The sequence below is a fragment of the Phyllostomus discolor genome, chromosome 3 (assembly GCF_004126475.2).
Source record: "Phyllostomus discolor isolate MPI-MPIP mPhyDis1 chromosome 3, mPhyDis1.pri.v3, whole genome shotgun sequence".
NCBI classification, from domain to species: Eukaryota; Metazoa; Chordata; class Mammalia; order Chiroptera; family Phyllostomidae; genus Phyllostomus; species Phyllostomus discolor.
The window spans coordinates 102,392,890-102,405,756 of NC_040905.2; the positions used below are offsets into that span (position 1 = coordinate 102,392,890).

The window sequence follows — 12,867 nt, forward strand, 5'->3', positions numbered from 1 at the left end:
CACATATTGTTAAATCTTGAGGTTGATTTTGATTATTGGTGTATCTGGCAGTATGGCCATAAGCATCTTGTCAATTCAACTTTATTCTTCTGTTGAAATTAGGGTAAAATTTTTAAATTATTTTTATGGTGCTTGATATGTTGTGCTAACTTTAAAATGATTTTTAATTTGATTTTTAGAATTTGGAAACCATTGTTAAAATTGCTAAATGGACAATTTAAGATTTTATGAAACATAAAAATACTGAGCTTTCTAACTCGGGAATACCTTTCCAGGTTCTGGTTGGCAATAGTAAGAATAGCTACTGCCAGGAGAATTTCCTGTGTGTTAGGTGCTTTATATGTTTTATTGTCTACTAGCATTGCAGGTAGTACTAATTAAATTGGGTAAAAATAGCTACCAGAACCAGAATGGTACACTTTATCCTAAATTAGTGAACTAAAAATAAATTTGGTTTCTTAGCCATAGGATTTGGTTTATTAAATTGTAGGCTTGGCTACAAGTTTCAAACCATAGAATACCATGCCTTCTTTTTTCTACTTTTAATGAAAGTGTTGTTCAGGCTGATGGTTCCATTTGTAAACTGTATCATGCCCTGCTTGGCTTTTGAATGTCTTGTGAAAAATGCCTTAATTGTGGGTCAGTAAAGCCAAACTAATTGCTTGTTGGGCATTTGGATTGCCTTTTTAATTTGCTGTACAATGTACTCTCAACCAGAAGTGTATCATATGTAGTTATCTAAAACTCATTGAAATCCTCTCACAAACAACAGAATGCCTGATGTTTTGTCCATAGTCTTGCAAATAAGAGAAAATTAAATGGCATTATAGACTTGCAGTTTTCAAGCATTCTTCTTTAGGTGTCTTTATATCTGTTTTGGAAGTCATACATAAAATGACTACCACGGTTTATATCAGTGTGATAGTTTTCTTTAAAAAAGACATCTCTGCTGTTATTCTCAACTCAAAAAACACCAATTATAGGGGTGACCTTTACAATTTAGGGAACGATTGTTCTTAGGTTGGGAAAATGTTTAGCACTCTATAATGTTTGCCTTTTCCTCAGTGTCTCTGGACTGACAAGGCAGGTCTGCAGAGGACTTTCTTTTGACTCTTTGATTACTAATTTCATTGATTTAGCTAATATTCACTTAGCAGCTACTGAATACCAGGAACTACTGTAGGTGTTGGGGATACCCCAGTTTGTTTTTTGATACTTGATAAAGCCCAAGAAAAATCTTTGAAATGAATCTTAAGAGCTTTTAAAATAATTTTTAAAATAGAGTAGTTTAATCAAGTAGCCACTAAAAATTTTAATAGATGCCTGTCTTTTCAGTAGAAATTAGTTCATTACCTGTTTTTCTTTCTTTCTTTCTTTCTTTCTTTTTTGTAGGTTATTTCTTATGAGAGTCATGGATATTCCCTATCTAAACTTGGAAGGACCAGACTGTAAGTGAAATTTTATTTTCTTACACATCTACACATTTAAGTCTGTGGTCTGGAAGGGGTAACAGGAAAAGTATGACTGAAGAAAGAGCTTTATTCATTTAAAAATAGGCAGTGATTTTGTGGTTGATATGAATAGTATGCTTAAGTTAATGGTACCCTTGAGCCTCAACTCATCTCTTACATTTTCCAGTTTATGCATGAGTTGAATTTTAAAAAATGTACCTCCATAATTTTTTTTCACTTAGAACTCTAAATTTATAATTTCTTACAAATGTATGTGTATAATAGATTTTAAGATATGTTAGCTATTTCAGTAAGTTCCCTATTTTTTCAGTTATTATAGTATTGTATATTTAAGTTTAGTATGTGATTTTTTAAATTGTTGTTTTTGAAAACCTTGGAAAGCTGATCTGTTTGGGAGGTGGTTCCTTCATTTTCTAATTATCCTGTACTTTATCCACATCCCCATTCTTCTCTTCCAAGCCTTAGAATGTTTGTCTTAGTACATACTACAGGGATATAGAAATGGGTGAACACTACTTGATGAAGGTTATTGTAATGATATCAATCTGAGGATATACTGTGTTGCACTCCTTATTAGACTTACATTTTAATCTGTTATCCTCTCAACAATTCTGCAAGTTAAATATTGTCATTCCCAATTTACAAGGGGGGGGACCCAAAAAACCCAAAATTGTCTTCTTGATGGTGGGCCTTTTGTAGTAGAGGTTTCCCCCACTAGGTGAGGGGTCTAGGTACCCAGCTGCATTAGTGTACCAGCTGGTGGTGTTGTGAGAAGCTGCATTCAGCTTCAGTGAATTTTTTTTTAAGACTCTTTAGTGTTTGCCTATTTCATCATGGGTGATTTATGAGCATACCTGCCCTTAATTCACTGAGTGTTCAGCAGTTTTTGACCCAAAACAGCATGACCCCTATGTTCCATCCTCCCTGTTCACCCAGTGTCACCCCAAGTGACTCTTTTTTGTTTCCCTGGATGAAAAAAGTCCTCAAAAGGGAAGGTTTTGCTGATGTCTGATGTGGAAAGGTAAAATAAGAAAATGGCAGAACTATTAAAGGCATCAAAATTGTCGATTTCAAAAACTGTTTTGAGCAGTGGAAAAATGTCTGGATAGGTATATTGCATCAAGTGGGCAGTACTTCGAAGGTGACTGAAGTTTAAACATATCAGAATAAATGCACAGTTTTTAATAAATAAATTCAGGTATTTTGGGGGGTCCCCCGTCATAAAGCCATGAGTGGCTAGGGTGGTTAGGTTTCTTGCTCAGTGGGTCTGATATTAGAACACAAGATTATGACTTAGAATTGCCTTTAGGTAAACACAATTAGTCCATTTAATTTGGACAGTGCATTTTTTTTTTTTTTAGCTAAACAAACATCTGGACAACTAGATTAAAATAAAGTTAAACGTTTAATGAAACTTCTCAAACAGAGCAGCCATTTTTTTCTTTTAAATAATTCTCATAGCAACTTCATGAGCAAAAATGTTTCTGCATAGAATTGCTAGGGTTCAAATTGTTGTGGGTTCTATAAAATATAAGAACGTGATATCTAGGCAAAGTTGGCTGAGTCCTGCCATTCCTAAGAATGCTTTTAGATATTTGGTAATCAGGAGGCATTTATGATTACCCAAGTTAGCTTGGACTTAAAGAACCACTGGTATTTTGTTCACTTTTCAGCTATCAAACTTTTAGCAAAAATTTGTTTTACAGTGCAGCCTAAACGCGATCATGTTCTCCATGTGACATTCCCCAAAGAGTGGAAAACCAGTGACCTTTACCAGCTTTTCAGTGCCTTTGGTAAGTTCATCACAAGTACAAATGCACTTCTAAGACTTTGCTCTTCTTTTGGTCTAGGTAATCAAAGGTAAATAGATAGCTTCAGGGGCATGAAGGAATATTAATTGGCAAGGTTTTAATCTCACAGAATTTTTGGTAGTTTGGCATGCTGCTATTTTTGTGCTAATATGATCTGAGGAACTTTTAATAGCAACGCACAATAGAGTGCTATTATTAATCCATGGAAAGCAAGATACAATTACTGTGACTTCCCTTACTGCTGACCATGGCAAATAAGTCTAGGCTGAGGATAAATTATTTTTAAGATTAAGGGCAGCCTGTTGGTCATTGCTTGGCATTGAATAATCAAAGCAGATGAACACAGATATTTGAGAGGACCATGATATGTGATATGTGTGAGGTAGGACAGCTTTTCTTTTTTCCTTTTTATTAGGTCAGGTGATTAGGTTAAATTGAATAGTCTCTGATTAAGGTTTATAAAGACTATTCTGATTGTTAAGTCGTCAGCAATGCCTCTTTAACAAATGAAGTATTTGGGCTGTTCTCTTTGGATATTCTTGGATAAAGTGAAGGTAGCAAAAATCTAAATGTCCAATAGTAAGAATATTTAGTAAGTGTTCACCTGTTTTCTCAATAGACTAGTATGTAGCCGCTTAAAAATATTTGAAGAGTTTATTAAGAGATGATACAGTGTTTGTATTTTAATATTTAGAGTAAAAAGTGAATACAAAGTAGGATTCCTTTGTAATTAAAATCATTTTTTAAACAGCTTTGTCTAGAAACCAGATTGAAAAGAAACACCATGCTACTATCAGTGGATGTTTTAGATAAGATTTTTTTCTTCCTCTTTATGCTTTCTGTATTTTCTAAAGTAAGCATATATTAGCTTTTTAAGTAAAAAACTTTACCCACTTAAATTTTAGAAAAGCAAGTGAAAGCAGGTATATGTCTAGAATGTTACTCTAATCTTCGCAGATAGTCTAAATGTCTTCTGAAATTCTAGTTTTGTTTTTAAACTTAAACACAGGTATAGAAATACAGTTGATTTCACAGTGCATTTCTTTTGAAAGTTTTCGATGTTGTTTCTTGTCTTGTATTGTTAAGTTTTTGTCCCTGTGTAGTCAAACTTTAATTGGCTAAATTAAGTAGGATGCTCTGAGTGGAATTGTTTTTCATTTAAAGTGAAGAAAATTACTGTGTGGTATCAGATGAGTAACCCTTCTATATCGTCGTTTCCTCATGGAGCTGATGATGATCATAATACCTCCCATTTCTTAGACATTTCACAAAGATTAAAATGAGCTAATCCATGGAAGGCATTTAGAATAGTATGTGGCATATAGTAACTACTTAGTAAATATTAGCTATTGTTATTTATTTCAAAGACAACATGTAGAGTAGAGAGGTAACAAAATAATAGTAAGCAGCTTTCTAATTGAAGAAGTCATTATGGGACTTATTTGCACATCAGGAATTGAGAGTTTTTCTCCTGTGACAGTAAAACAAAGCAGTTTCCTTACCTTTGAAAATTTAGTTGGAATTAAAACTTTTTTTCATTGCTAAATTCCTGTGTGTTTATCCTTTTTAAAAATTTTCAGTTTTCTGTATTTTTTTTCAAGAAGCTTGGTAGCAGAATAATTAAATCTTTTGTTTTCTTTTCAGTTTTCTCCAACTTCCCACCCCACTCCTCCTTCCTTCTCCTCAGCACTGTTCCATATTTCATTCTGTTTATAGTTAGCCTTTTTGAGATTCGTTTCTCTGAAAATCATTTTGTTCCATTATGCTATACTGCTTCCTGCTCCTGTTTGGTCCATCCAACCCCCCCCCCCCCCCCCCACCGTTAATCTGTTTTTGTTTTCTCTCTGACACCTTCTTTTCCTTTTCTTCCATTCTGATACCTGGTTTCTTTACCTGGCCTTGAAATCAGCATTGAATTTTTCTTATTTCTTGCTACATTGATGTATTTTATTTTTCCCATTTGTAATTTTCAAAGTTTATATCTCTAAAAAGAAATTGTTATGATTTTGAATTTATGTAGTCTCTGAATTTTGTTTGTGATCTTGATACGGACAAAGTTTCCAGTGCTAGCATGACATTGTGAATCATGAAGGATATTTTGATTTTAAAATAAATTTTTAACGCTCCTTTTCCCCCCGATTTGTCTTTTTTCTTGAAGTTCTCACTGAAATAACTGCTGTGGTAGATCTCTGATTTAGCTTTTTATAGTATGATATTATAATAAACTTATCAATTTATTAATACCAAAATGATAAATTTTGATTTTATTTTAAACCAGCACCTCATCTTTCTCTAAATTAACATGTATACTGAAATATAACAGATGAAAATGAAATCTGATTCTATCTAATGGTCAAGTGTTCACTTTACATTTAATTCAATATTACAGGTAACATTCAGATATCTTGGATTGATGATACATCAGCATTCGTTTCTCTTAGCCAGCCTGAGCAAGTACAAATTGGTAAGTGTTTTGGACATTGTTTTGTGTATTAATCAAAGTAGGAGGTTGCGTCCCATCCCCAGTCTGAATATTGTGGGTTCAAACAATTGATTCACAAGCATTGCTGCCTGGTTTGTTTTGAGACTGTCTGTAAAATAAAGGAAATAACTAGTAAGTCATGTTTAGATGAGAAAATAAGACAAATTTATTGATTCATTAGATATACTACATAATATATATTTTTACTTACCTCCATTCTATTCCCTTCCCATTGCATTTTTGCTAATATGAGTTGCAGATTTACTTTTATGAGTAGATGTAGCAAACTGAAAGGAATGGGGGACACCAAAAAGTGATACCAATGTTGGACTTTCATGTCTATAGTTTTCCCATGTATTTATAAATTTTGGTGATTTGTTCATTCCATTAAACTTGTATCAAATACTTGTTTTACAAACAAATACACTGAAAGATATGTTGTTTGCTTTTAAAACAGGATTCTGAAAAGATGGAGTATCGCATTTCTACTTGAACCCTAAATAGTTTTGATACTAACCACCACAAAACATTCCATTTTCTTAGGATGAAAAGTTACCTGAAAAAAATCCTGGAGAAAATACGTAGTGTTAAGCTACTTATTCAAATAGATTTTAAGTTTTCTGGTGCTTAATAATGTAAATGTATGAAATTTTCAAGTGGCATATCTAATTAATTTTTTCTTTTTATTTAACGAAGCACCGTATGCCAAAACTAACAATTCTGATAAAGTAATTATAAGAGTACTTATTTATGAAAACTTCTACAAACATACAAATTCAGATCAGAGTATTTGGGTATTTTAAGAAATTACACGGCCACCACAGACATATAGGCTATTACAGAAATGAAAACCTTAGGCTCTGGAGTCATATTTTGCATTCCTACCTGTAGTTGTGTGACCTTGAGTAAGTATTTAAACTTGATGAGCATCTGCATCCCTCCATAAATTGAGGATGATAGTATGGACTTCTTAGGGTTATTGTAAGGATTATGTGAGTTTATGTATGTAAAGCTTGACATAGCTTCAGACTTTTATTTTGGTTATTAATAGTAGATTTCAGTGTGAAATGTACTTCAGGAGCACATGACACACCCAGAATGGCATTGGATGCAGGCTGTGAATAATGTTGCTTGTTAAATGTTTTAATATTTGTTTATTTCTATGATCCATTCCCCCACAACCCTTTGAAAGACAGTTTAGATAGAGTCCAAAGGAGTTGGATTATTAGAGAGCTAAAGATAAATTCAAGTAGGGGCCAAGGGACTCTGAGATTCAGACTGTAGTGAGACTTCACTGTGGCTGAAAGAAGATTAAACAAAAACTCCAGATCCAAAGTCTGGTCACACCTCCTCTGCTCAGTGTCACACGTCAGTTCCCTCACTGTTCACACTTGTAACACTGAAGCTATGCAGAGAGCGAAGGAAGTGCCTAGTCTTTAAAGTCATACTGACATGGGGACTAACCTTGACTCTGCCACTTGTCAGGCATGTCTCTTTGGGCTAGTTATGTAAATTCTGTAAGCCACAGGTTCCCTGTTTGAGAGATGGAGGTGCTATAATTACTCTGTGAAGTGAGATCATGAATATTAAGTTCCCACCAAAGTGGCTACCACTCTACAAGCAATGCTTGACAAATGATAGGTAATTATTAAAATAACTACTTGGCCTCCCTTGCTGTGAACAGTAAAAATGAGAATGTGTAAAAATGCTCTGACATTTATAAAACACTAGTTAGTAGTATTTACTGGAAAATACAAGCATAATTCTTATTTATGTGTATGGGGTATTATATTGTATTTGATGTTCAGTAATAATTTCTCCATTACTTATATTGAAAGGTTGTTCAAACAGTAGCTTTTAAGCTCAGTATTTTATGCAATGATTTCAGAATCAGGTAGACACAGAGGCACTGTTATTTGATTGTTTGCCTATGTGTGTTGCTTCCCTGAAGGTAACATTGAGTCCACCTTATTCACCATTGAATCCCTTTCTCTACTGCCTGGCACACACTGAGGCATGAATAAATAAATAAATGTGTGTTTGAACGGGTAATATGTGGAATAGGCCAAGGTGACATTGTGATCCTTTTACCCTTTTCCTCACAGATTAAGAAGTAGGTGTCCGTTGTCTTTTGATATATGCAGTTTTACTGGTAAAGTCTAATTTTCCACTGTCATGTCTCTTCTTATTAAAAGACAACTCTTAACATAAATACCTGGCCGTTTGCACGTGCTGTGCCTGTGATCTTAATGTTCTTTGGCAGAAGCCATCTTTGACTCGACTATCACCCAGGTTCCTTTAGAGCCTGTCTGGGTCCTATTTCCCTCCTCATCTCAGCTTGAATGTCCACTTCTCTGGATGTCTTCCCTGGCTCCATTTGTTAGGGGGATGTACCTTGTTTTCTGTGCCAGCTTGGCATCCTGTACTGACACACCTTGTTTGTCTTCTCTGACAGACTGAACTCTTTAGGAACAGGGGCCGTATTTCTTCTTCACCATTGTGTTTTCAGTGCTTAGGGTAGTATTGTCTGGCATTAGTAAGTGCATGTTAAATATTTATTTAGCTGAGTAAATGATGTTGAAGTATTATGACTTAGAAATGATTTTTTGCACACGATGTATATACCTACTGTCTCTGGTCTTACGCTGTGATTTCTAAAATTACGCAGATGTTTCATCGAAAGACAATGTAAAATTTGTTCTTATGGTGATAATTCTAACGTGCTGCAAATCCTATTAATCTTACTTTAAATTACTCATTTCTGTGGAAATGGAGGTCCTGTTAGATCAATAATGTAACTTTGGAAAAAAATCATTAAATGCCTATTTATATAGCAGCTTGTAATGGCTTCTTTGGCCCAGCTACAGACTATTTTTGATTTACATTTAAGGAGTTGCTTTTAGTTGATACTATCTTTTGATATTAAGTCTAATAAAGATTTTTTAAAAAATTATTTTCAAGATCTTGAATATCTGGAGTTCTTTTTTCTAGGAGACCTTATTGTACTAATTTTTGAAACTCTCTATTGAGTGCTGTGCATCTTGAGCTTTTTTTCTGCTGCTGCTTGGGAAAGTGAGGGTCCCTGGTGGCTTTGGGTGTTCGGATAGTGGTAACCCATACAAGCCACACATTCAGCCTTCTTCCCCTTTCGCTCTTCAGGTGGCCAGTGTGGGACTTGATACTATGGAGAAGATCCCTTATCCCTAGCCTTTGAGATTTTTATTTTTGAGATTTTTTTCTCAAAGTAGTTAAATAAGAAATCTTTAATGGTCACATCTGAAGCACATTCATACTTAAGTTTTGTTACAAAGGAAAAGAGCTCAACAATATTTCAGAAGTAGTTGAAATTTCTAGTCATACTTTCAATATTTAGACATTGTTTTGAGTTTCTTTAAATATGTTATAAGACATTTTCTGTCTGCCTATAATTTTATAGTAATAGTTTGAGAAAAGTAGCCTTTTTGTTTATTTTGAAAGTTGGGGATTAGAGCACACCATACTTCAGATAAAGATACTTCAGAAGAGTTAGCAACAGTTACAATATTTGTAAAGCCAGCCCAAATTCAGCTAGTTATATAAATTCCTGATTTGGAACCTTAGGGATTTGTTTAGGATGATTTGTTGGGACTGGGGTGGGTGGGGGTGGGTGGAATCTTGGCCTCACTTCATTCCAAAGTATGAATGTGCTTATATTAAATCAGACTTTTTTAAAAGCACAGCTTTTGATTGCATTTAACAGATAAATATTATCTATTTTGTTGGTTTCTGCATTTTTTCTTTTTTCCTTTCTTTTACTTGCTTTGGGTTTACTTTCTCTTTTGTTTCTCTAGCTTGTTAAGGTACAGCCTTATGTGATTGATTTTTAAAAAATTCTTGTAAAAGTTTTAAAGCTTGGCCTCCTAGAGGTTGGTTGCCCCTGGGTCAGTCAGTATAGCTTAGTGGCCAGCTAACTATTGATCAGCTGTTGTGCCTAAACACCTTGAGCCAGTAAGGCTTCCACCCTTACCAACTGCATTGGGGAACACACTCAATGTTGAATCAATTTACAGGTCTGCCCAGTTTTTACTTTTGGCTGGAATTTTTCATCTCCTCTGTGGGCACACAAGGCCTCAAACCCAGTCAGCAGTGTGTAAATAGCTTAGAATCTCTCCAAGTCATTGAGTATGACTTTTCTATTTTAATAAAAGCATTTAAAGCTATAAATACCCACTAAGCACTGCTTTAGGTGCATCCCACAAATTACATGTTACATTTTCATTTTCATTAAGTTAGGTAAAATTTCTAATTTCTCCTTTGACCCTAGATTATGTAGAAGTGTGTTATTTAGTTTCCAAGTACTTAGATCTTTCCTAGATCTCTTGTTTTTACTAATTTCTGATTTAATTCCATTGTGATTATAGATTTCAGTCCTTTAACATTTACTAATGCTTGCTTTATGGCCTGGCATAAAGTCTGTATTGCTAAACATACTACATACACTTGAAAGAAATGGAAATGGGAGTAAAGGACAGGAAACTGTACTTGAACAATGATTAAAATAAAATTGGGGAAAAAAAGAAAAGAAAAAAATAACCAAATCAATTATTATCTGGGGCAATAAAAAGTTACAGAAATATCTTAAATTACATCTGTAAGCTTCTGAATTCTAAAGGTCATTGGGATCTGGCCTTCTTGCATACCCTTAAAAATTAATCCTGGGGAAAAAAAAAGAAAAGAAAAAAATGGAAATTCCATAAATGGTTTGGTATATGTTATATGATTTGGTCTATAATATCCTTGTTGTTCAGATACTCACTTTACTGGTGTTTTATTTAGTAGTTCTGTCATTCTTTGACAGTGGCTGTTAAAATCTGCTGTGATTTTGTCTATTTTCTCCTTTAATTTTGTCAATTAGCATGTCATATTTTGAGGCTATGCAATTAGGTACATACACCTTTATAATTGTTTTGCCTTTCTGATAAATTGACTCCTTTGTTATTATGAAATGTTCTTTTTTATCTTTCATAATGCTATTACTATTATTATTTAATCCTTACCCGAGGATACATTTATTGATTTTAGAGAGAGAGAGGAGGGGAGAGAAACATTGATGTTGGAGAGAAACATCAATTGGTTGTTTTCGTACATGTCCCAGTAGGGATCAAACCTACAACCTTTTGGTGCACAGGATGACATTCCAGCCAATGGAGCCACCAAGCCAGGGCTATAATGCTATTATTTTTAAGACTACTTTACCTGGTATTAATATAGTTGATCTATTCTTTTGGTGCTTTTTATATTTGGCTGGTATACCTTCTTCCTTCCATTTACTGTCAACCTATATGTGTATACAGTATGTAGTTATAGATAGCATGTAGTGGGGTCTCACTTTTTTTATCCATCCTGATAACTCTGATTTTAATTGGATACTTAGTCTATTGACATTTAATATAATTATTTATATGATTAGGCCTGTCATTTTAAAACTTGTTTTTTGTTTGTACCCTCTGTGCGGAGAACCCGGTCCTGCAGATTTCTCCTGGTCTCAGATGAAATGAGGCCTCCCGGACACAGTCTGTTCTGGTGGGAAAGGGGGTGGCAATTCCCTCTAGTGGAGAATGCCCTAAGCCCTTCTCTGAAGCGGCTTTTATTAGGACCAGTATGTGTAGGAGTATACAGCATGCATGCATAGCTCATCAGTCAATGTCAAAAGGCTATAGTTATAGAAAACAGGTATTATCTATAGATAACAATTGAAGGAACACAGAGATATCTGCCTCAGGTCAGGATCTGCTAGACATGTTGATGCCAGATAGTCTTTAAGACATGTCTCGTGAGGTAAGGAGTTCACTCCTTAATACCTTGAACTTAAACACTTGGTTTATATCAACAGAGCCATACAAAGCAAAACAAGCTTCAAAGGTTACAATGTATTCTTCAGGCCTGATATCCCCCCCCCCCCCCCCCCCACAACCCTTGGTGTTAGTATCAGTCATGCCTGCCACCTGCATTCCTGGTGTTCCAGTGGAGACTTACAGGCCTCTTTCAAGGCCTTGCTTGTGCGGGGCTGTAGTCTCTGATACCACGCAAAGTGGTCCCCAACACCTCTGCTTTTTGCTCCTTTGTTTTCCCCTTTCCGTCTTCTTTTGAATTATTTGAATTTTTACAAAGATTTTTATTTTAATTTCTCTGTTGGCTTTTTAGTGCTACCTCTTTGCATTATTTTTAGTGGTTGCTTTAGAAATTTGAACATGTCCATAAGTTTTCACAGTCTACTTAGAGTTCATACTGTACCACTTAACGCAGAATATAGAAACCTTATATCCATATAGGTCCATTTACTCCAATCCCCTAGTCTTTCATGATATAGTTGGCATATGTGTTACATCTGTATTCATGATAAATCCCATAATTTGTGGTGTAATTTTGCTTTAAATAGCCATATGTATTTTAAAAAGTTTAAATCCTATATTTAAGAGGATGAATTCTTTTTTATTTACCCAGATATTTACTATTTTAAATGTCGACATTCCTGAAGACCCAGATTTTCTTTGGGTATCACTTCACTTAAGCCAGAAGAAAGTCCTTCAGCCCTGGCTGGTGTGGCTTAGTGGACTGAGCGCCAGCCTGCAAATCAAAGGGTCACTGGTTCGATTCCCAGTCAGGGCACATGCCTGGGTTGTGGGCCAGGTCCCCATTAGGGAGTGCTTGAGAGGCAACTACACATTGATGTTTCCTTCTCTTTCTCCTTCCCTTCCCCGCTCTCTAAAAATACATAAATAATCTTTAAAAAAAGAAAGTCCTTCAGTATTTCTTATTATACTAGTGATTCTATTAATTTTCTATTACCTTAAAATGTCTCTTTATTTTGCCTTTATTTTTATAGTATATTTTAGCTGGATTAAAATTCTGGGTTTTTCTTTCAGCATTTTAAAGATACTGTTCTGTCTTTTGGCTTCAGTGGTTTCTAATGAGAAGCCTACAGTCATTTGAATCATTGTTGCCCTTTACATGTAATGGGTTGCTTTTCTCTGGCTATTTTCAAGATTTTTCTCTTTACCATTTTTTTTTGGCAGTTTGACACTGATGTACTTAGTCATGGATTAGCCTACTGGGGTTGACT

General features: G+C 34.7%; 1 protein-coding gene across 3 annotated transcripts in view; it reads left to right on the plus strand.

The window, feature by feature from the left end:
- The window catches only part of PARN (poly(A)-specific ribonuclease), a 175,481-nt gene that overhangs the window by 68,030 nt on the left and 94,584 nt on the right, over window positions 1-12,867 (plus strand). For all 3 annotated transcript variants that reach the window (XM_028512738.1, XM_036020915.1, XM_036020916.1), the window contains exons 19-21: window positions 1,393-1,448; window positions 3,179-3,265; window positions 5,673-5,747. In XM_028512738.1, the coding sequence (XP_028368539.1) occupies window positions 1,393-1,448; window positions 3,179-3,265; window positions 5,673-5,747 (218 nt within the window). The remainder of the gene's footprint in view (window positions 1-1,392; window positions 1,449-3,178; window positions 3,266-5,672; window positions 5,748-12,867) is intronic.